This window comes from Sesamum indicum, linkage group LG7 (assembly GCF_000512975.1).
Source record: "Sesamum indicum cultivar Zhongzhi No. 13 linkage group LG7, S_indicum_v1.0, whole genome shotgun sequence".
Lineage (NCBI taxonomy): Eukaryota > Viridiplantae > Streptophyta > Magnoliopsida > Lamiales > Pedaliaceae > Sesamum > Sesamum indicum.
Window position 1 is genome coordinate 2,036,641 of NC_026151.1, and position 25,956 is coordinate 2,062,596.

At 34.3% G+C, this 25,956-nt stretch overlaps 1 protein-coding gene across 1 annotated transcript; it reads left to right on the plus strand.

Annotated features, from left to right (window-relative positions):
* LOC110012288 lies at window positions 1,161-3,762 on the plus strand. Its single transcript, XM_020695249.1, has 6 exons — window positions 1,161-1,334; window positions 1,425-1,610; window positions 1,682-1,874; window positions 2,109-2,955; window positions 3,055-3,159; window positions 3,351-3,762. The coding sequence occupies exons 1-6, from the start codon at window positions 1,161-1,163 to the stop codon at window positions 3,760-3,762; spliced, it is 1,917 nt and encodes a 638-aa protein (XP_020550908.1).

Consider the following 25,956-nt stretch of genomic DNA (forward strand, 5'->3'; position numbering starts at 1 on the left):
TTTTTATTCAAGTCAGAAAGTTTTTTTTAATAGTTTCTCTAGCTTTTGCTAATTTTAAGCTTCTTTTGTTTATAGGTTTTAATATTTTCAAATGTTTCTGATAAAAATATGAAAAGAAAATGCATGCAAATTAGAGAGATGGTGGATGGTTTTGCTTTTTATTCGTCAATTATAATTATTTTGATTCCAATCATTATATTATAATAATTAGTATATTAATAATTAATATAAAACATCTATAATTAATTGTTAACTACTATAAAAATAGATTAATAACTATTAGTAAAGTAGAAAAATGTCGACATATTACCATACAACTTTTAGAGAATAGATATGTGGCAAAATTTCAGTTCTCGTCCTATTGGATATGAATTTCAAGGTCCCATGTTTTAAGGGTACAATTAAAGCCCAAAACTTTTAAAAACACTGAAAGGTGGGACAAGGCACGGTAAATTAAGCCCGTAAGAATTTAATAAAAATTTATTATCTCTTCATTGATAGTTCTAATAGTGAATAATATAATATAAGAATTTGTTCCTATAGAATATCAATTAATGAGAATTCATATTTTCGGAAAAATGAAATAAGAAAACAAGAATAAAAAGCATATAACATATTTATTTTTTACCTACTCTGTAACAAAAAAATTATATAAGCAAATGTGTTTCTTTCACTTGGAGTTTTATTTTTAAATCTACTTCAACATAAGCCATGATTTGATCCAATTCTAGTGAAATATAAATTTCATATGCATATTTCATAATAAAAGCTTACACTTATAAAAGATTATTTTCATCATAACACAAATTTTAAAACCATGCAGTATGAAACACAATAAGTGATTGAATTTAAAACAAAAACTAATATTCCTTATATAAAAACCCTTTGAAGTTGAGCAAAACAAATCTTGATCACATAAAACCAATCTGAGCACATTTTATTTAATAATAGAGGATAATTTTATTCACTCATTTATCGATCTATGGAATCTAAAGAAAAAAGGCACAATTCATGATCACAAGAAAGTAATTTATACAAAGCTGATTAATAACAAAAGATGCAATAACTTTATATAACGTAACAGTTTCTTACACCTCATACCAACATCATGCAACATTGAGGAAAGATTTAAAACTTGAGAAGCACTAAGTAGCAGATGCATGGACAAAATAGATAACCAAGAAGAACTTGTTGCTATAACCGTGGTGTATGGTGCTAATGAGATAGCAGACAGGAGGGAATTATGGGGATCTCTAGAAAACTTGACTTTGCAATGTGTTGATATACCGTGGCTGGTAGGAGGTGACTTCAACACAGTCAGAGACATGAGTGAGGTCTGTGGCACATCCGGAGACATAAGGATGGCTATGAATGAATTCAATACGTGTATTCAGAATACAACTCTATTACCACTACCCATGCAGGGGGAATGGTATACTTGGCACAACAGGAGTATCGGAGACCGCAACCTGTGGAAAAGGCTAGATCGGATGCTTACTAATGATACCTGGACAGCTCGATTCCCGACGGCTTACTACTCTTGCCTCACTCCTCGTACGTCGGACCACTCCCCTATGGTGATACACGAGGATAGGCAGCAACAATTCGGGGTATGTTCCGCTTTGATAACTACCTTACTCACTCACCGGACTTTATCCCTGCAGTGCAAAACATTTTGCAGCATGCAATTTTTGGTAACGTTATGTTCGATGTTACTCGGAAACTTAAAGCGCTCAAGCCTATTTTTCCGGAACAATGGAGGAAAAAAGGGGATTTATCACATAATGTTGAATTGGCTAAGGGGTTCCTAGAGAAGGCACAAATGGGGTTAGTGCCAACAGACAGGATGGGCTCTTCCTCTTGGTGGAACTTTGGTGCGGAGTGATTCTTGCCAAAGCGGCAAAACTTGAACAGATCATGCTACAACAACGGGCAAAAATCCTATGGATGAAGGGATGTGACCAATGCTCCCGAGTATTTTTTTCGAAAAATTATATAGAGGCGGGCGAATAGAAGAATTTTGCAAGTTAATGATGCCCAGGGAATCCCTCACACTGCACCGAAGGAGGTAATACATGAATTTGTCTCCTACTATCATTCTTTGCTAGGAGGAGAAAGGCGACAACAGGTGATGGATCTCCAGTATCTTAGACCGTGGGCAAGGCATATTTTGACGGAGGAGGAGGTTGCTTTTATTATTGCCCCTTTCTCGGAAGAGGATGTAAAAAATGCCACATTTGATATTGCCAAGGACAAAGCATCGGGACCGGATGGGTATTCTTCAGGCTTTTATAAAGCCACTTGGCTTGTGATTGGCAAGGAAGTTATGAAAGTAGTTCTGGATTTCTTTGCTACGGGGAGAATTCTTAAACAAATTAATAGCACAATACTGATGCTTATCCCCAAGGTACACTCTCCCATGTCTGTAGCTGACTATCGACAAATTTTTTCCTGCAATGTACTTTATAAGATTATTGCAAAACTCATTGTCCAAATGTTGAGTGCGGTTTTGGACAAGATTATTAACCCATGCCAGGCTGCATTTGTCCCTGGACGGAGCATAGGGGACAATATTCTATTAGCACAGGAGCTATTCAGTGAATACAAACAAGCCCGACGTCCACCTAGGTGTTCATTAAAGGTTGATATTCGGGCGTACGACACTGTGGAGTGGGACTTCCTATTATCTGTTCTACAGTTATTTGGATTTCTGGATATGTTCAATGGATGGATTGAGGAGTGTGTCACAACACCTTCTTTCTCGGTGGGGATGAATGGCAAGCCACATGGATTCTTCCCCGGGGCACGAGGAATGAGACAAGGTGATCCCCTCTCCCCATATCTCTTTGTACTAGTAATGGAGGTGCTGCATATGGGGTTCCTGCAACTTATAGAGCAGGATATGAAATTCACATTCCATTGGAAATGTGAAGCATCCAGAGTCTTCCAGCTAGGGTTTGCTGACGATTTGTTGTTATTTTATCGGGCTAACATAGAATCAGTTAGAGTCCTGAAAGATGGACTAGACTGATTCACTTTGTGGTCTGGACTTAGACTCAATGTAGAGAAGAGCCACCTCATTATATCAAAATCCGCCCAGAATGTGAAAGATCAGTTATTGGCAGTGCTGGGATTCCAAGAGGGTCATCTACCAATGAGGTACCTAGGGCTACCTTTGCTTTCATCCAGACTATCTATTGCTGACTGCCAACTATTATTGACTAAAATTGATGCACGCATTAATAGTTGGGAGGGTCTGGCATTATCATATGCGGGTAGACTACAGATTATCAAATCTGTTCTTATATCTCTAAGTGTTTATTGGGCATCGGTGTTCTTATTACCGAAAGGGTTATGAGAGATATTGAAAAGCGGCTGCGAAATTTCTTATGGAAAGGTACCGAAAATAATGGATACCCGAAGGTAGCATGGAAGGAGATCTGTAAGCCAAAGGAGGAGGGGAATCTCGGAATTCAAGAAATTGGTATTCTCAATCGAGCACTTATGTGCAAAAAATTATGCCAAATCATTCGATGTGACCGGACTTCTATTTGGGTGGAATGGCTATTCCATGGACGATTACGAGACACATCCATTTGGACTGTCCCGGAACACCGGGGGCCATGGGGGTGGAAAAAGTTATTGCAGTTGCGGACTTGGATAAGATCAGTGGTGGATTACCAAGTTGGAGATGGGACGAGTTTCTACCTATGGAAGGACCCGTGGCACCAGCTAGGCCCTCTTATCCATAGATTCCCGTGAAGACCTGCTTGCTTGGACCTTCATGAATCTACCATGTTGAGTGCAGTTCTACATGAGGGACAGTGGAACTGGCCTCATATTACAGATAAGGAGTGCTCAGAGATTACAATAGTGCTACCACAGATATATGGGGGTGACGATCGTATTCGGTGGAAGTGTTCAACTGGAAGCCCCACCACTCACAAGCTTTATGATCTTTATTCCACCTGGACCGAAAGTAGAATGGAATTCACTACTTTTGGGATCTTTGAAGATTTCTAGACATATTTTCATCTTATGGCTTGCTATTTTGGGCAAACTTACCACCACGGATAAACCTTGGTTATCCCACATAGGAAACTGCTTGCTTTGTAATGATGATATGTAGAGTCACACGACCACCTCTTCTTCCGGTGCAGATTTAGTAGACGATGCTTTTACTCTGTTCGGCGCATTATTCGATTCTAGTGGCCCAATAGGGGTTGGGCAAGAGATATTGAGTGGGTAGCAAGGAAATGGCGAAGGAAGCACATCATCAATATTGCATACCGTGCCTTACTTAGTGCGATTGTGTACCACATATGGAGGGAGCGGAATATGAGACGATTCCATCATTAGGAGAAGACACCCAGTACTGTAGCTAACTTAATTGTAAATGATGTTAGACAGCGTATTCTTACCGTTGAGTTAGCTAGTTCAATTAGTACATTTGCATTATACCGATTGTGGCGCATCCCCTGGCCTGCTGAGGATACCGCCTGAAAAGGAGCATTGTTGTACTATACCTCTTTACTTATTAATGAAAATTACATTTACCCAAAAAAAAGTACTGGCAAAAGAGGTTACCACACATGAAATCTTATAAGAAACCTGATACAGTTATTTGATAGTTGTTTATTTATATATAAACAAAGGAGTTACTCCTACAAACACCATCACTTCACTTTGGAGGTGAAACTGACAAACTTGTAACATCCTGTGAAGTATTGCTTGATTGGAGAAGATATGAATTTAGAGATATAGTAGCAGCATTAAGATCATTATCTGATATTTGACACATCAATACAAAAGTAAAACGATTCAAATTATTTTAGTTTTGAAAGTTAATGAGACATAAAAAAGAGATACTAAATGAGGTACATAGCAACAACATAAGAGTGGAAAGATGAACATTCCTCAACACAAACTTTTGGGGGCTGGTCGACATCTTCTTCAATCATTGAAGAGACAAATGTTACATTGGTGGTTCCTTAACTTGACAAGACATCTTTTTGGAATGATCCTAGGTCTGTTCCCGACACACACAAATCAAATCAATAACCTAAAAACGATGCTTCATTCATGAAATGCAAGGAGATGTTTGCCAAGTCTAAAATGGATTTGTTTAAGTGTTTGCAGTGAGTTCCAAGACATATTTGATGCTGATCATTTATGACGTCCTTAATGATGAAGTTCGGATACTCTAGGAGTTAGGTCCAAGGGTCAAGAGGAGGGTAAGATGGGGATGATATATACAATGCCACCTGTTAGTTGGTCGGATATCTCTTACTATCACAATCAAGTAAGTGGAATTCTACTACTGTTGCTTTCGTTAATGTGATATCCAATGCCATAATGAGCGTCCATAGTCTTCTTTTTGATCCGAACAATGAATCATTTTCCATTCAGACATTTATTTATAGCATTATAGTCCAACTTTTTGTTCTGTCCTGGAGAAAATAAACTAAACTTTATTCAAGTAAAAAAAATAGCTTAATATGAACACTTTTATTTATGGAGTAAAATAACAAATAACCAACCTCTTCCTCATTTTTCACGAAATCAAGTGCAGTTATACCAAGAAGATTCTATGTCAAGTCGTCAAATATAACAACATCCAATTGTGTTGTGCCATTGGAGAGTGTGAAAAACTTAGTGTTGGAAATAAGCTTTAAAATTTTCTACATTGTCAAATTATTTCAAACACTTTATTTGATCTTAATGTGCCACTTTAATTTAATATTTATTTGAGGTTTATGACCCCATTATTATGATAATTTAATTGTGATTTATAAGATTTAATAAGTATTTGACCATTACATTTTTATATTTATATGACCTATTCATAATTGGATTTATTATAATATTATGAGTTTTAATTAGGCCACTTAATATTTTATAACGGTCAAGTTTTTACAACTATTTAAAGGGCCATTAGCCTTTTCATTTGGCACATTGAGAGAGATGTTTTGTATAGCTTATGAGTTGAGAAATATTTTATACTCCCACAAGTATTTGTAGAGTTTTTGCAACGTGACTGTGGATAGGTTCTTAGTCTCCTCGTGGTCGTGCACATGGGAAGAGACACTGCTGAGAGCTAATGAGATTTTATCCTGGAGTCATTGTTAGCTGTTAAAACCTGCACGTAGGGAGGCAATCATGGCTTTAGGTCAGCGACAAGTGTCGTGACTCTCCATCGGTGCAACTTTTCTAATTTCTAAATTTATTTCGTTTATTTTCGTACTATATGTAATTGTCATAATATATATAATGATATTTTATATATAAAGTTGTTTTGAGATATGATTATAAATACAAATCATACAATTTTCACAACACTTGGTTCTAGATAATTGAAAAGATCTAATTAGAAAGGTGCACATAACCTACTTGTACCATCACTTTTCGTAAAGTGAAAAAAAAAACAAATTAAATGACTGAAAAATGATAACATTGGCTTGGCAATAGTTTTTCCACGGCAGAAATTGCAAGTAATTTTCCAATCATACTCGTCAGTCGTGCCATTCAAGCAAGTATCACACTACCATATACCAATATTTTTTTATCAACATCCATGATTGTTGCTGCCACTTTCCACATAATTTGTCTTCATACACATATACAAATATCGTATGAAATTTATAAACTTCTAGTAGCTTATTAGGATCGTTCGATTGACTTCAAGAACTCTGGAGCTCCATGTTCTCTAGGGAGAGAATCATCTATTAGACGATGAATGACAATGGTTCTGCTTATGATCCATTGGTACATACTCGGTACCATTCTATATTTAGGTCCAACAAATGTGACCTTTGCATTTGATATATCATATGTCTCAGTTGTAGCATATCTTCCATCAAGCTTATGTCTGGACTATATATAACAGCCTGCACCTTAGTTCCCTATATAAGATTTTGAATAAGATATACAACTGTTATACAAGAACAAATAATTCAAAAAGGAATTAATGAATAGTTGTACAGATGTTGTGCAGACATACATCTTTATCAATAAAGATAAACCTTTGATACTTTTTCGGACTGGACTATGATTGTCGAGGGCTTAGCTTTTGAATAACAAGAACTTTTGTTGTCCAATTCTTGGTATTTGGTGTAACTTCAGGAACAGGGTCAAGGGGGCGATGCATTTTGAACAACCACTACACAAAGAACACATTTTTAGTTATGAGGAAAACAAGTAAAGTATTACAAGAGGGTAGTCAAAGTTATTTCACAAAATGCACAAGTAAAAAATTGGAATGCAAAAATGATTGGATGTTTATCTATTGAAGATTAAAAAAAAAAAAAAAAAACTACTGCAAGTCTATTCTTGAGAAGATAAGTCTAAATATCATGCATCACATATTTGAATAAAATATAAAAAAAATTGACAAACCAAGCAATAAATGATACAGAAAAACTACATGTAAAGAAACATATAACACTCACTATATGGAGAAACTACTAATACTACATATAAAGAAACAATAAAGGAATTACATGCACATCTTTCACAAATAGGCTACCAAGAAAAAATTGAAAAACTCGATGGTTTAGAAAATAGCGTCATTTGGTTGAGATAATATACGAAATTGATTAAGTTATTGGTTTATAAATAAATAACTAAAAAATGTTGAAAATTTTTAAAAGCTTACCAAGAATAAGGAAATGAAGGAACCTGTTTCTTCTGCATTTAGCTATTGTAAAGGTGAAAAGAACACCTTGCGACACCTTTTCTTTGAGTGCCCGTTCAGCAACTACGTTTGGTCACATATCCGAGTATGGCTTGGGATTAACCGACGTATGTCCACCTTGCACAGTGCGGTGAAATGGCTCAAGAAGGAGAAAATCAGCTCCTCCGTTCATAACAAAGCGCGACACCTAGCTCTGTCATGCACGGTCTACACCCTTTGACGGCATCGTAACGAATTCATATTTGAGGGTGCATTACCCAGTCCCGAGGGCCTTATTATTTCCGTGAAGATCTATAGGCTCCTCTTGACACATTTCCCGCACGGTTTAATAGCTCTTTAAACTTTAGTGTGGGTCCTTTTGTATCTCTCCGGGTATGCCCGGAGTATTCTGTAAATATTACTGGATGAATAAAAACTTACAATTCACCCAAAAAGGAAAAGAACACCTTGCGCATCATGACATCTCAATATATAGACTTCTACTTTCCAGTATATTTGTTCTCTAAACAACAATAATAGTAAATGAGAAGTCTACTCTTGAATTTCAAGATGCAAAATTTCCTTATAAACAATATTTCTAGTAAACGTGACAACTTTATCTTCAACAGTTGGAGGTTGTATCACAACTTTAACAGAATTACCAGTCTTGGCTCTAGAAAGAGCAATGCGTAATTGACCATGACTAAATATAGGTTCCCTTGTGAAGAGTCACGGGTTTTTATCAAGACTAACAAAATGTTTCATTTCACCTGGAAACTTATCAATCAAAATTTCATTTATCTCATATACATAATCATTTTTAGGTACTAAAATGGACATATTTATTACAAGCAAATGATTAATCAAGAAGAGATCCAAACATGGAAAAGCTAATTCAATCAAATCTTCTAGTTACTTGTGAGACTCAACTAAAGGTAAATCATGTTTTTTGGAATTTCAATTCTATCATAAGAATATGAGTTTCTGTCGCATTACCGGCCACTCTCATAAAATATTTGGTAAACATGGGATCATCTTTAGCACGTATATATTCTCTTAAAAATAATATGGGAACATGGCAATGAAAAACTTGCAAAACTTGCATCTATAGTATCTTGTTTTTCCCCCAATATGATCACTACGAAAGGCAAAACTTTTCCACCAAAAGGATTGTTAGAATCTCCGTTAAATCTTGTAAAATATCATCCAATGACTCAATAATCTATCGTCTAGCCATTAGAATCTCATCCCAAATTATCTACTTGGCATTAACAATAACTTTGCAAGTGTAGTTTGTTCACTTATCTTACATTTTGTTTTTCCATAAATACAGGGATCTAAAATTGTGAATGTGTTGTTCCACCTCCAGGCAACATCAATTGCTATTCCAGAAGTTGCTACAACAAGTGCAATATAACCTTTTCATCTCACATCAGTAAGAAGAGCACGGTATAAGAAGGTTTTTCTACTTCCTCCAGGCCCATCTATAAAATGCATACCACTTGAACTTGAGTAAATCTTTTCAGTGATAATATTAAATACACGCCTCAGATCATCATTTAATCTATCAATTGAAAGTAGATAAGCTTCTAAACCTTATATATTTCGTTCATGATTGTACTCTCTCAAGATGGAATTCTTTCAAACATATGCTTAAAGTTTCGAAAAATTCATTAGTTCCTTCTGATGTCTTGATCTCTATTTCATATTCAGATAAATGACCTTGCTGACGAAAATATCCAAACATATGAGTTTTAAGTTTTTCTCATAACATTGTCGGATCTGCTGGAGTACAATGTATTAAGATTGTGGAGAAAAGTCTTCTTAAACTATAGGACATTTGATATTGAGATTCTTCTTCAAGGCATTATGCTAAAGAGCTATTTAAATCTAATAATCCTAAACTTGCAGTCACATAAATGTATCATGATATTTACCCTACATAGTTTTCAAAGAATTAAAAGATGTTAGTCCTCTAATATTTTGAAAAGAATTCTAAATAGTAATGCTTGTCCTCTATGGGACTAGCATTAGCTACCATCCAACCACAGTGCCACGTTTTCTTGTTCCCTAGATTTTATCTTGTGTATCCCAAGCAAAGTATTGAGAAAACTCTTTGTACAAAATATATAAGCAATTTGCTTTTGCATCATGGCATTCATATAAAAGAATTCACTTATCATTGTTTTGGTGCCATTGGATTAGAAACCTGCTCTAGTCTTTGTGTACACTTGAATGATACATATTGATGGCCGAAAATATGTAATTATAAAGTAATAACTTAAGGATGTATTTCAGTCACTACAAAATTAAAAAACGTCCAAGTTGATTCTAGAGCAGCTATCCATCTTCCAGATTGAAATTGCTTAACTTCATCATGGCCTATAGATGAATCTGTTCCCATAACATTGTAAGCTACTCAATCATGTCCTTTATATATATATATATATATATATATATACTTATATAGATACTAAACTAATTTTACGTTAGAACAAATCTCAGCATTAATAAGGCATTCAAATTTTACTAATAAATATGGACAATATGGCACAACCCAACAATTGTCAAGTGAATTTTTTCTAACTAAAGCAGTCCTTCCATCATTCCTTCTCCTATAATTAGGATATGGACTTTTTCCATGAGATGTTATGTCACAAAATCTGGATAATGATTTTGACATATACCATATCTCATGTAGACATTATTCTTATTCAGTTTGCCACAAGGACCATGCATCGTATGCTTGACAACTGAAGAATAAAGATAAGGGTATCTTGCTTTTTCAGGCAATTCAATACATATAAATTGATCATATGCATCCAGAAATTTAGTTTTATACCTATTTTTCATTATTAGTAGCCAATGTGCATGAGGAAAGCCTCTTTTCCGAAATTCAATAACATATGTGTAAGTGCACATTACCAAAACTTTTTTATTTATCAATTCATCTTTTAGTTCTTCAAGCTTTTCCCTAAAACCTCGTGCAAATAGATTAGGTTTGTTTAGTGGTAATTCATGAGCGAGTTTTTTGTTGGTGGTTTTATTCCAATTAGAATTACATGTCATTGCCAAGAAAATATCTAGCTTCCCATACTTTTGAACCAATGTTATTGCATCTATATATCTCTTACGCATATCCCTAGGACCTCCTATAAATGATTCCGAAAGTATGATTCGTTATCCAATTTTATTAGGATCATTCTCACCATGTTTTTTAAGACTATCTACGACACCTTGAAGAGACTCAATTCTAGCATTTTTTTGTCTTTGTTCTTGCCGAAAATAATCAAGCCTTTGTGTCTCAACCTTAATATACATTTCATTCACATATTGTTGCAATAGCCTATGAGAGTGCAATAATATTGATTTATCACCAGCACATATTTGGAGTTTATAGCAATAATATTCTCGAGCAGATATAGTCTCCTCTTGTGGGAGTATTTTTTAGGGAGTACTTTTTAGTAACTGCAAGCAATAAAAAGATAAAAAGTGAAAATAAATTAAATCAAATATATTTTTTTAAAAAAAAGACGTTGTCAGTCACATGCCTTCTGCCTCGAATTACAACAATTGAACACCTGAAAAGACACATGAAGGATGGACCAGGTGTTCACCTTCACAAGATCTCATCTCTTTTTAACAAATTATTCTCTCAAAATAATTTTTTTGCTGAATGCCCACATGCCAACCAGGTTCACCTCGGTTAAATAATAAAGGGTATTGCAATGGATCATAACATCGATAATAATACTCTATGTTTTGACTTCTACTTGATTTTGGATAAACTCTGATATTCGAGACTGAGACTCATCACATTCATAAGAGTTTTTTCATATTGCAACCACTTGATCAACAATAGAAATATTTTATATGCATTGGTCTAACCCAGGGTAAGCTCTTAAAACAATCATACATTCATGTAATGCAGGATTTTCTCATAGGTTGCGGAAAAACGAAGAGCTTATTGACCTCTAGAAGTTTCACAATGATTAATACCAATTTCTTTTTCAATTTATCAGACATAGCTAAACGATTATTAACCTCATTCTTAATATCATGAAAATATAGTTGCAAAATGGTTCCCCTTCCTTCCTTGGGAATGAGGTAATTTTAGAAAGTGAGAGACCAATCCTTGGTCTCTAAATATGTAAACATTTTTAACATTACGGCAAAGCTCTTTATCATAAGTGACCCCAATAAGTGAAGGCAAAATCATTGTTGTATGTACGAGAATTGATCTTAAAGTGCAAGCACATATGAGAACTACCAAAGAACAAATCCCATAATTCTTCAGGAACATTGAGTGTTGAATGTGACACTTGATCGTTGGAGCAACAGAAAGAGGTGGTTCTCGATGGAATCTGATTACACCGGAATGCATACAAGTCGGTGCCTCTGGCAGACACCAAGGACTTTCTCCAATTTTTGCTAGGCGTCCAAGCCCAAGCAATTTTAGGGTTGAATTATTGATATCTTCACTACCAAAAGTAAGGCCCAATTGTTTTTCTTTAAAAACCAGAAAGCAGAAGTAAGATAAATAAAAAGAAAAATATAGAAAAAGTAGGGAAAAAAAGAAAATAGTCAATTAGAAAAAATATGTGATTTAGGCAAAAAATTTATCATGATTTGATTCGGCGCTCTGGAGCATGTAAATTTGGAGGTATGCCAAATGACATATGGCAATCATCAAATAATGGAAAGTGAAGGGACCCCTTTTCCATTCGGCCATCGACTTGTGTGGTAGTTTGAGACTGATGAGTATTATGTGAAGAAGACAAGCTACAAGAGCTATCATCTCTCTCAGATTAACTAAATCCTTGACTCGTCGAAAGAGGAAGTGAGGCAGCCGAGTAGAAGGTTTTTTGATTAAAGATTTTTGTGCATACATTTCTTTATGATGGGCATTCAACACATTTTGTTTTTCAGCAGACTTGTTATTGTAAGCTTCATGCCTTCTTTCTTTAAATGATTCTTTTATATTCCTTGTTAGGCAATGTATTGGAATTCGACTGTTACATAATTTTATATTGTGCAATAGCTAATATTTTTTTAAACAGAGTTCCATCACAATTCAAAATAAAATCAAACCAAACGAAAGAACAACAATAATCATTAATGCGAAAAGACCATCTAAACCAAAAAGATGAAAGACCAAAAGAGAAAAGTATAACAAGTATTGACACATGTAATTCAATATAAATAATGTCATTTGAGAAGAATAATAGTCTACAGAGAGTAAGAATCACAAGGTTTATCTTAAGAAGTAAAGATTGTTGAATGAGGTTTCTAAGTGACTAAGGAATTATACTATGAAAATAATTGCTCCTTTTGAATTCTACACACATTATAATAATAAAGTAAATAAAAATAAATGACTTGTCTAGGCCAGCAAATACAAAAATACATATTGGCATACCTAAATAACATAAGAAAGAATGCTCATGTAGACCAACATATGTAAAAATACATATTGAGATACATGCTCATGGAAAAAGGAAAACTATAAAGAAATAAAGTCATGTTGCTTACATTTATGCATATCAGACGAAATTAACTTGGACAGCTATAGAAATTTACAAATGGCAGGATAGAATTAAAGTAATAAACCCACCACCAACAATATCATCTTACTTAAGCACACGATAATCACCAAGAAAGAAATTAAAAATTAGAAATATAACAACAATAAATTAATTTATATAAGCACACACAAAGAATTTAGCAAATTTCTTATTTATTGTAAAAGATAATAATCAACAAAAATACATACATGTAGAGATCCTTGAACAATAAAATGTAATTTAAATGCACAATTTATATCTTTTAAAAAATAAGCATATAGAACAAGTTTTGATAAAATTTCAATAACTAAAACTAACTAAAGAGTTCAGTTACAAGGACATGAACTAAGAAAAAAAAGAAGAATGAACACAACCACAAAAAAGTCTCTTCTTAGGTATGAATTTACAAAATTTTTTCTCTTTGAAAATTTACAAAAGTCCAAAGTTATTTAATGCGACTTCTTTGTTTTATTTGACTAAAACCAGGCGTATTTTCATAAAAAAGGTACAAATTTGATGTGTCAATTAATTAAAATTATGTCTGCACCACATCAAGGATAGTTTAACAAACTTATTGATGCCATTAACTACGGTGGGCCTGTTTTGTTACGTTTTAGAGTTTAGGGGGTGTTTGCGATACGAGATATATTTCGTGGGTGCTAAATGTATTTGACTCTTTTTATTAAAAAAAAAATAGCAAGGGTAAAATTGACAATTTCAGACCTCCATTTAAAAATTCCATAATTTCATCAAACATCAAAAGAGTATATGTAACTTTCCAAGTAGCAAAAGAATATTCGTAATTAAGTCAAATCTCATTAGATTTGATTGTAATTACCTATAAAGAAACCTTGTTAGTCAGATACTATATATGCATCATGTCAGGTCTGCTCCAGTTTATTTTGAATATCCTTTCCTTTGGTTTTTGGCAAAATTTAATTTGAAATTTCAATTTGAATAGCTTTTATACCTAAAGAAATGGAATCTACTTGTGAAAAATAAATATTGAAAAAGAATATTACTAACATCTAACATATTCAAAAAGGAAAACAAAGAAGATTTTCACACATGCCCAAGAGTACTATAAGCAAAAAATCTTTCCTCTAAGTTTGAGAAATTGGTTACATTACTATTTAGGGTAAATTACAAAGGACTCTTCTGAAATTTGTCATAATTATAAATATCTTCTTATTATTTAAAAAATTACAAATATCCATAGATCGTCTAATAAATACTCCGTAATGGGTCATCAATAAGAGGTATTTGTTAGACGTCCATTATCCAGGTGGTATTTATAATTTTTTAAATAGTAAAAAAATAATTATAATTATGAAAAATATCCGGGGAGCCGTTTGTAGTTGCCATATTATTAATGTGAATGGCGCAACAAAATTGTTTAACTTAATTGACATTGTGAATTTTTAATGAAAAATTAGGGCAAAAATTTTAAATGTTAAAAATATTACAAAACTAGTTTAACTTATGAGCAAGACCTATTTTTTGATGAAATGATATGACCAAACTGAGCATTAAAAAAAGAAAAAAGTTGACATAATAATGAAATCGATGCCCACACCCTATTATTATATATTAGGATTATTCGTAGATATTATGTGTATATTATAAAATTTTAAATACATAACTATAAGTATTATTACATTATTTTTAGATTTTTTTTTAATTATTTCAATGCATTTGTTGAATTTACAGTGATAGAAAAGAACAATCTTAGAATGCGGTAAGACGATAGGATCGCATTTTGTGCTTATTTCATGTGATATTTTGACTTATTTTGTGACCAAAATGCTCCTAATTAAATATTATTTTGCCGTATTAGGACAAATGAAATAAAAAATAAAGAAAAACACCAAAATAAAAATTCGGACAAGATTCAAACTCAATTTTTGGCAAGAATTTGGAGCTGCTTGGACTACCTTTTGATGAATGAAGAGTTTAACCAGGTAATTTTATTTCCATAAGTCTTTTAGTTCAATTAGGAATCTACTTTTAATCCTAGTAGAATTAAGTATCTAGTTATTATTTATATATGATGTAATTCACTTTAAGAGTCAACTTTTGAACTTTTGAGAATTTCAAACCTTGAATTCTCATCTCTTTATTTCTCTACGTTTTTATGATATTTTTTTATTTTGCTTTTCATGCGTTCTTCCATGAGCATGTCTAGCTAGTTCTCTTATTCCGATTGAAGACTTGGTGAATGCTTAATTTCAACAAGTTTTCAGATCTAATTTATGATTTCTAGTTTTATTCATATTGGTATTTGTGTTGTTTTCTGTGTTTTATTATAAATAATCTGATTTATGAATGATAGGTACCATTATTCATTGTCAAGAATATTTGCCTAGCCAATTGAACTTGCAAATGTGTAATTGTTTGTTTAGTTCAATAACTTGTGGTAACATAGCATAATTGATTATGTAGAAGGTTTTGATTATGTTGTGGGGAATGCACAATCTAACTTAAATAAATTCTCGTAGGAATTTATTGGTTAGAATTGGGCCTTTCTAGTTCTTAATGCTGTTGGTAAATTAAATCTTGAGTACGTTCCCATGGTTGTTTACTGATTAGGGATTTAGTCAATGGACGTTCCTTGACTACCACAAAGTAAGGAAAGGTGAGGTCGTTAGATCGTACCAATGGCCATAACCAATTTATCTATCATGAATGATTGTTATCTTTGCATCTATGATCGATTGTGGAATTAAACATGATCCTGTCTTTAACTGAAATACTTTTCTCTTATATTTATCTCTTCTAATTTTATTAGCTCTTTAGTTTAATATAATTTTTATTTTTATTCTTCTTCCAATCAAAAATCCCCTTAATTATTTTAATTTTTGAAGGAATTAATTTAAAATCAATCCCTGTGGATTCGACCCTACTCACACTTCTACAAAAGTATTCGTAGGAATTATTTTTGGTGGATTCGACACCCATCATAAGAAATCGAAATAAATAAATAAAAAAAAGGAGCAAGGAAGGACATTAAATAAGTGAAGAGGTGATATGAGATTGAAGAACAAAAATAATACAAAGGAGAAAAATAATTATATAGATGCGCTACTGAGTGTTAAATAATCAAGTAGTTAGATGATTTACACGTATTTTACTTTTTCCAAACAATGGGATCACATAACCAATACTTAAAACACCAAGTGTAACATGAATTTGATCGACATCAAGATAGTCATTTCACTTGTAAAAACATCAACATAGCTCATTCTTTAAATCCAAATACAAAATGTACGAAGCACTAATGTAGCATGAGGTTCACTTCTAATAACAATTCAAACAGGAAGCAAAGTAGTGCCTCTACAATTTCTGTTCTCACTCTTTCTTTCTCCAACTCTCATTTCTTTCTCTATTTCTGTCATTTTCTCTTTTATATTACACAAATAAATAAATATTCTTTTCTCTCAACAATATTTATACTAACCTAATTATACATATTTTATATAATTTACCTTTTTTTTCTTTGGGAAAAATCTCGTATCGTCGAATTGTAATATCGTTCCTGGACGTCAGACAGGCGTTTGATAGCATGATACCAATTGTTAAGACCTTTCTTATTAAAGTTTTTTCGTTCCGATATCTGGGCATCCCACAGTCAAGTCTCATCCCATCTCGCTTTTGACTGTTTAGTCCCCTTCATTTCGGAAGCTGTTTCTATTTCTACATCTCTTTCTTCCTCACTTGCCACCCTTTCTTCCTCACTTTCCACCCTTTCTTCCGTTTTTGAGGTTTTTTTCAGTTTCTTAGTAAGAATGGGTGACGGTATTCTGCCTAAATAGTAAACACAGGTAATAAATAAGATAATACTAAAGATCCGACTTTGTACAGTTTGGGAAGGGGCTTTGATTGATCAAAAAGAGGAATCTACTTCAACCGATATGCCCTTTTGAAAAAATTCTCAAAAAGAAATGCAAGGAAAAAGCTCCGAACCCTCCAAAATTGCTGTATTGGAGAAATTTTCCATTATTTAATTCTTTTTCCCGGTCTTATTATTGGAAAAATATTTGGTTTCAAGTAATCGAAACGACGTTTGAAGTAATACAATCGAATTTAGAAATCAAAAGCAATTAAAGCCACGTTGGAACAAATAATAAAACACAATTAGAAACGCTATTTATTACAAAAAATTTAAATCGAAAACTTACAACGAGAATTGTATTGTAACAATTCTCAGTCCAATTTGAAGTCGTTAATTTTTAATCGAATCACATAATAACTGCTTGCCTTGAAGAGAATATACGTCCCGTATCAGCAGTGCACCGGGTTCAATGTAATTTCTCCCAGGATAAGACGGCTACAGTTTTTCGGTTTTAGCACTATACCGAAGAACACCTCAAACAACACTCAGAAGCTTGTCACCGAAACTAAGTTCAAATTTCTCAAAATATAGGAAGAGAAACCGAGGGAGATTGTTTCAAAAGAGAGAAGAGCAAGAAACTTGAAACTTGTGTTTGATTTTTGTGTGTATTGCAAACGAGCAATGTATGGCTATATATAGGCATGGCCAAGACCTACTACTAAATGTAGCAATTAAAATGAGACATGAATGCCTTCAATTTTCAATTGTAACAGCCATGAACGGCCAAATATTTTCCTGTAACAGCAATGCCTTGATAATGACCATGATGAGAAATGATTCCTTAAATTGTGAGTTACTCCATTTGAAAATTCAAATACAACAATCCCCCACAAACTCATAGATTTGAACTCAAGTTTCTATGACTTTCTGGTTGAACCATTGTCTAAGTTATCCAACGTCAGTTATCACCAGGTTAAATGAAACTTAGCCTTGAATTTAAGCCTGTGAGTGTGACAACGTCTGCCAGTAACAACAAGCCACCAGCTTTGTGTTGATCTTTAGGGTTGACACTTAGGCCATGTGTCCTGATCCTGTTCATGAATGATTTCATGAATAACCCAATTCCTTAGTTGCGGCCAAACAACGACATTCACTTAGTTGGGCATCTCCAGGGATGCACTGCTAGCATCTCGTCTTTATAAGACTTGACCCCATCCAGAGTTAGACTCTTACTATACCTGCAGTAGCAGCACCTTCCAGAATTTCAGGGGACAGACTCCAGATACGAAGTATCAGTCTATTTGGTGCTCTGACATACCCTTACGACTTGTTGATATGACAATGAACCTTCTTTATGGGATCTCCATTCAAAAGGTTGGGTTGCCGTCATAGATATATCACTGATGGGTTTTCAGTCCCATCCCCAATCTGGACTTATGAACTTGTGACAGATTCAGTCCTTTCGTCAAAGGATCAACCACATTGTCCTTTGTTCCCACAAAGTCAATGCCCATTACTCTGTCTGACACTAATGCCCTTATAGACTTCAGTCTAACTTGGATGTGTCGTTTGGTCTTTTGATTGTATTTACGACTCCTCACCTTTGCTATTGTGGTTTGGCTATCACAATGTACAACAATCGGTGAAAGAGGCTGACTTACAATGGGAAGTTGTGATAACAACCCAAATAGCCATTCTGCCTCGGTACCAGTCGTATCTAACGCACATAACTCGGCTTCAAATGTAGACCGGGTTATCAAAGTCTGTTTTGCAGACTTCCAAGAGACTGCTCCCCCACCTAAGGTAAAAACATATCCTGAGCACCCATTACTCCCGGAGTTCTTGGCTATCCAGCTAGCATCACTATATCCCTCAAGAACAACAGGGAATATGCCATAATGTATGGCCAGTGACACCGAGCCCTTTAAGTACCTTAGTACTCTATCCAAAGCACCCCAATGAGTTTTGTCAGGACAACTAGTGTATCTAGCCAGCTTAGAGACAGAAAAGGATATATCTGGTCTTGTGCTATTTGCCAGATACTGTAAACTCCCAATAATTTTGGAATATCTTAGTTGTACAACCGAAACACCACTTTCATTTTTGAATAAACCTACAGAAGGATCATATGGTGTCTTAGCGATTCTACTATTTTGATAACCAAATTTCTGAATTATCTTCTCAACATAATGAGCTTGAGAAATGACTATTCCATCAGTTGACCGAGTCAACTTGATGCCAAGAATCACATTAGCTTCACCCATATCCTTCATTTCAAACTTATTTTTCAAAAATGACTTGGTTTCGGTAATAATATCTAGACATGATCCTATTAACAGAATATCATCCATATACAGGCATAGAATTATCATTTTATCTCCTTTAACCTTGCAGTATATACATTTGTCATTCTCATTTACCGTGAAGCCGAACGCAAGAATAGTTTTATCAAACTTTTCATGCCACTGTTTGGGTGCTTGTTTAAGTCCATATAGTGACTTAACAAGTTTACAAACTTTATGCTCGTTACCATGAGCTACAAACCCCTTAGGCTGATCCATGTAAATTTTTTCCTCGAGTTCACCATACAAGAAGGCTGTTTTCACATCTATCTGATGGATCGGGAGATTATACACCGAAGCAAGTGCTATAAGCACCTGGATTGTAGTCAATCGAGCTACCGAAGAATAGGTATCGAAATAGTCTATTCCCTCCTTTTGTTTAAACCCTTTAGCCACCAATCTGGCTTTAAACTTATCTATGGTCCCATCAGGTTTCAGTTTCCTTTTAAAAATCCACTTACATCCAATAGTAGTACACCTCGGAGGGAGATCCACTAGCACCCATGTTCCATTAGAAACAATGAAGTCCATCTCACTTTTGACAGCTTCTTTCCAGTGCTTGGCTTCTGAAGAAGCCATAGCATCTTTGAAAGTTATCTGATCATCCTCAATGTTGTAAGTGACAAACTCACTTCCAAAATCCTTGACGACCCTAGCTCTCTTACTCCGTCTAGGTTCATCTGACTCCTTATGAGTATGATTAGAACTACTAGAACTAACCGCCACATTTGACATCTTTTCCACATGTTCAGGAATAGATGTGGAGGCAAGTGAATCATCAAGTGAAACATTTGAAGGTATTCCTGTTTTTAAAGGAAATACATTTTCTAGGAATACAGCATCACGAAATTCGACTATTGTGTTGACCTCAATGCCTGGAATTTCTGATTTAATAACCAGAAATCTTAAGGCATAACTTGTCTCCACATAGCCCAAGAACACAACATCGACAGTCTTAGGACCCAATTTCTTTCGTTTGTGTTCTGGGACTAGCACTTTTGCTAGGCACCCCCACACTCGAAAGTATTTCAGGCTTGGTTTCCTACCTTTCCACAACTCAAAAGGAGTACTCGTATTGTGTTTTAGAGGGACTCTATTCAGAATATGGCAAGCCGTATTCAAAGCCTCTTCCCACAAATACTTTGGTAACCCAGAGGTTAGTAGGAGACTGTTAATCATGTCTTTGAATGTTCTATTCTTTCGTTCAGCCATTCCAATAGACGAAGGGGAATAAGGAGGAGTCTCTTCATGAATATTGCCAAAAGTTTGACAATATTCATTGAACTTACTCGATTCATATTCTCCTCCTCTATCGGACCTTAGTCTTTTAAGTTTCTTACCAGTTTGGGTTTCTGCTTTATTTTTAAATAAAATAAATTTGTCTAAGGCTTCATCCTTATTTTTCATGAGAAACACATAACAGTATCTACTGCAATCATCTATAAGGGTGATAAAACATCGTTTGTGGTCCCTGGTCAAAACTTCATTGAACTCACAAATATCAGTGTGAACTAAATCAAGTATTTCTGAATCGCTTTCAATTGATTGATAGGGTTTCCTAACTTGTTTAGCTTCTACACAAACTTGGCATTTGTGATTTCGTTCAATATTTTGACTAGGAATTAAATTCAAATTCATCATTCGTTTGATCGAATTGAAATTTAAATGACCTAACCTACTATGCCACAGAGTAGAAGATTCAACATTCAATATAATAGAATCAGAAACATCAATTTTATTATTATCAACTCGAACTTTGAACAAGCCATCGTCTAAGTAGCCTTTACCAACAAAAATACCAAATTGTTGAATTACAACTTTATTAAATTTGAAAACCAATTCATATCCTTCCCTAACTATTACAGAACCACTAATGATGTTTCTTCTGACAGTGGGTACATGATGAACTCTTTTTTTAGCGACAGAATGCGCCCTGAAGAAAACTTCAAGTCCACGCTTCCTATCCCAAGTACATCAGCTGTACTAGAGTTCCCCATGGTTACTGTCCTTCCACTGATGGCCTGATAAGACACAAAGAGAGATTTATCAGCACAAACGTGCACATTCGCTCCAGTGTCAATCAACCAATCATACGGTTCGTAAATAGTCAAGAGTTCGGGTTGTACAGATACATACCCATCAGTTGCTCCTGAGGTGCTAGCACCGCTAGAACCTCCCACAACCATGTTGACAACTGCCTGCCCAGTCTTGGCCTTTTTATTAGGACAAAACTTGGCCCAGTGTCCAACCTGTCCACAATTCTAGCATGGTTTGTTTGCTTTTGGTTTCTTATTTTTGGAGGTCTTGCTTTTATTGATGGCTTTCGAGTTCGAGTTAATCTTATTCACTTTCTGTTTCCCCACTATAAGATTGGCCCTTGGTTGATGTTCAACAGGCATCTTGTGCGTTTGATTTCTATGTTCTTCCTCAATGCTGATAGCAATCATAAGATCATCCAGAGACAATCTCCCTTTCTGATGCTTGAGTGTCATGCCAAAATTTTCCCAAGATTTGGGAAATTTGTCCACTATGGACATGACCAGAAACTTCTCGGGAAGCTTCATCTCAGCATCAGCCAGAGCATGCTCAAGGTTGATAATCTCATGAGTGTGTTCAGCTATAGACCGGTCCTCAACCATTTGATACCTCATGAACTTAGAAACAGAATACTTTTCGAGCCCTTGCTCTTCAGTATTATATTTTCGGTCCAACTCATCCCACAGAGACTTAGCAGTGTAAGAATCGGAACAATAGACATCGAAGAGCGTATTTGACAGGACTGACAAAATCGCTCTTCTGCCTATTTGATCCCTTTTTGTCCACTGCGCTATCTCAACAGTTTTGGGATCGGTATTAGTAGGTTCAGGTCTGATCACCTAAATCACTAACAAAAGTCCTTTCATCGTCAACCAAATTTTCATTCGCTGTTGCCAGCGCTTGAAAAATTGGCCAGAAAACTTGTCCGGTAAACCGGTCAAGTCGACCTTTTGTGTGATCGGAATTGCAACAGAAATTGGTTCGGCCATCTTTAGTATTTTAGGAAACTAAAAGTAACGTTTCAAATAAAAAATTTGAAAATAGCATTTTCCAAAACAGTTCCAACGACAAAATCCAATTTTTCAAAACCTGTATATTTTCTTCAAGATTGTTGGAAAAATATTTGGTTTCAATTAATCGAAACGACGTTTTGAAGTAATACAATCGAATTTAGAAATCAAAAGCAATTAAAGCCACGTTGGAACAAATAACAAAACACAATTAGAAACGCTATTTATTACAAGAAATTTAAATCGAAAACTTACAACGATAATTGTATCCTAACAATTCTCAGTCCAATTTGAAGTCGTTAATTTTTAACCGAATCACAGAATAACTGCTTGCCTTGAAGAAAATATACGTCCCGTATCAGCAGTGCACCGGGTTCAACGTAATTTCTCCCAGGATAAGACGGTTACAGTTTTTCGGTTTTAGCACTATACCAAAGAACACCTCGAACAACACTCAGAAGCTTGTCACTGAAACTAAGTTCAAAATTCTCAAAATATAGGAAGAGAAACCGAGGGAGATTGTTTCAAAAGAGAGAAGAGCAAGAAACTTGAAACTTGTGTTTGATTTTTGTGTGTATTGCAAATGAGAAATGTATGGCTATATAGGCATGGCCAAGACCTACTACTAAATGTAGCAATTAAAAGGAGACATGAATGCCTTCAATTTTCAATTGTAACAGCCATGAACGGCCAAATGTTTTCCTGTAACAGCAATGCCTTGATAATGGCCATGATGAGAAATGATTCCTCTTTAAATCTGTGAGTTACTCCATTTGAAAATTCAAATACAACACTTATAGCAATCCATCCTGAAATATTTGCATCAATAGAGGACTTTTATCCTCTATAATTACTTTTATGGATAGATTTTATGATTCACCCTTTAGATTTGTGCTCACTTTTTGTTTTAATTTTCTAAGTGTAGAATTCTTTAAATGAATTTGACTGCAGTTTGTTCTTTTCATGTTTAAGGAGATTTGAATAAATTATGGGAAAATAGTACATATGGGCATACACGGTATGGGGAGTGCAACTAAAGTCCTTAACTCTACCAAGAATTCAAGTAAACAAATTTGGAGGGTTAAAAAATATAATTACTAGCTGTAAGTTGCATTTGGAAGGAATTTTGGTGCAAAAAATAAGTTTTCCATCCTTTTCTATATCATATAGATCACAATAGAGGAAATTGTTTTTTGTTGACAAAAAATTAGGGAAAATTGATGGGCAATTGAAAAGATCTCGTTAAGAAAAATATAAGCAATAATGTCCAAAATATCTCAACACGCCACAATTTTGAATGCTATTGTTGAGAAGGGGCCCGTTTGAAGACCTCATGGATATGTGACAATCCATATAGGAGTTTTTCTACTTGTTCCTTGAATAGGGTAAGAGGTAGATGTGAGTTTTTTTCTGGGGGCTACACCCGCTGTTGTGCTCTAGATCAACCATAATAATATCATGATTCTTATGTAAATTGAATTCACAAGAGGAAGAAATTCAAAATTATGGAGAAACGAGATTTTGGTTGTTGTAATCATCGGTTTTGTTTTGTTGTTGGTGTGTAAGTTGCTTGCTAGACAAAGATTCTGGCAGATGAAGAAGAAGAAGAATGCAGGTAGATGATAATGCTTGAATGGAATGCCTAAACAGCCTTTTAATAATGCCCAGTTATGTGATACTTATAGTGTGTAAATGGCTAATTTATGTCATTTGATTTTGCCTGCGGATAGTAGTTAAATAATTTCATATTAGCCTTGCATATTGTATGCAATGGCTCATTCTATTATTTATATTATTTAATTATAAGATCAAAAATATGATAAAGTTGACATTTTTAGTATAATGGATCGTTTGTTTTTGTCGCCCACTAAAATTCTTTCTTTTGTTGGTTGGCTCATTAGGCTATAACCTTCTTGCTCTGGCAAGTCTTATTGAACCCCTTCCAAAATTGGGTACGGTGATGAGACCTATTTTGGCCATAACCATAGGCTATTCATAGAAAGAATGGTAAAATTGTACACCTCTGACAAGGTTTTCATACTGTAACATTAATTTACAAAATCATATGAATCAAGGATTGACTACATAAGACATTCACGTCATGCAAATTGCCAATATTCCTTGAATTATCATGACAAGATATTTCATAGTTCCAATCGTCTAACTTGATTGGGATGTAACCAATAGCTTTGTCAATACCCTTTTTAACTATTTTTCTTATTTTTACATATATCTTTTTCCCTTGCCATTGTTTAAGACCTATCCATATTATCATAAACTCTTGTCATTATGAGTTTCTTTATCCATTCAAGCATTGTAAGTATGCTTCACCCTGATCACAATCCTTGATAAATATCTCATAAGCATTGTCTAGCAACATGTCACATTTTGGAGAACAATCGAAACATGACCTACTCTCCATAAGTACATTTTGTCCCATAAGAAATCCACATTTAACCTAATATGATAAATTGTATTTTCACTAATAAATTACATTGACATTATGAATTTAAATTCTTCACTAACATTTGGTATTTGATAACAACCCTATGTAACATCTATGAACAATGAAAAGAAGAAATGTGTAGTTCCAGTTATTACAAAATTTATAATACAAACTAATTGAAAATCTAATATATATGTAATTATGAGCTCTCAACTCACTTATGACCGGCTTATGATTCGATTCAATTAGCCATTGTGACTTATCTCCTAAAAAAAGTGAAGGAATGAACTGCCTACTCGATAAGTATATGTAATTACCTTATATAAATGTACACACATATGCAATAATACAAATTTCATGCAATTGACATCATTCTAATACCAACAATTACAGATCGATCCACATCATAATATACTCAAACTTATTGTTTATTTTCTCACTGTCCTGCTTACCCATGCTGGAGCGCATCATTCAATGCTCTTGTCGGCTATCATCATCTCAATCGGTATCGTATAATATATAACATAAGATACCCATCGAAAGTGATATTGATATTACCACACTACCCAAGTTTATAACAATATCAGCACAGGACATCACAACGAACATGACGTTCCCACACCACCACAATGAGTAGCTATTAGCACATGGTATTTCCCTCTATAAAAAAAATCCCGGTATGCTACGTGCCATGGTTCCTAACTTTATATTATGTTTTGTCATGTTACATATCACGTCATCAATCACATCGTTATAAGCCATTGCAATATGCACCTTTAATTAGGTAGACCATCTCTCTATCTCAATTTACAATATCCCATCAATAATTTCATCATTAAAGTCCATTCAACAATCAAATATAGCATTGCACCATCAGTCAACCGTCTTTCTTACAGCATAACCACAGATAAGCATATAACAACAATTTCAGATAACATCAATGTAATGCAGACAAGTAACCAATAATAAACAATCAAGTATATGAACAACAAGTATATATGTATACATACCCATATATAATATTAATCTAGTTAACAACATTTACCTCAATCT

Coding starts and splice junctions, on each gene's coding strand:
- LOC110012288 (XM_020695249.1), top strand. CDS start 1,161: ATGGACAAAATAGATAACCAAGAAGAACTTGTTGCTATAACCGTGGTG. Junction 1,611..1,681: donor ATAGGCAGCAACAATTCGGG/GTATGTTCCGCT, acceptor AACATTTTGCAG/CATGCAATTTTTGGTAACGT. Junction 2,956..3,054: donor TCCAGAGTCTTCCAGCTAGG/GTTTGCTGACGA, acceptor GTCTGGACTTAG/ACTCAATGTAGAGAAGAGCC.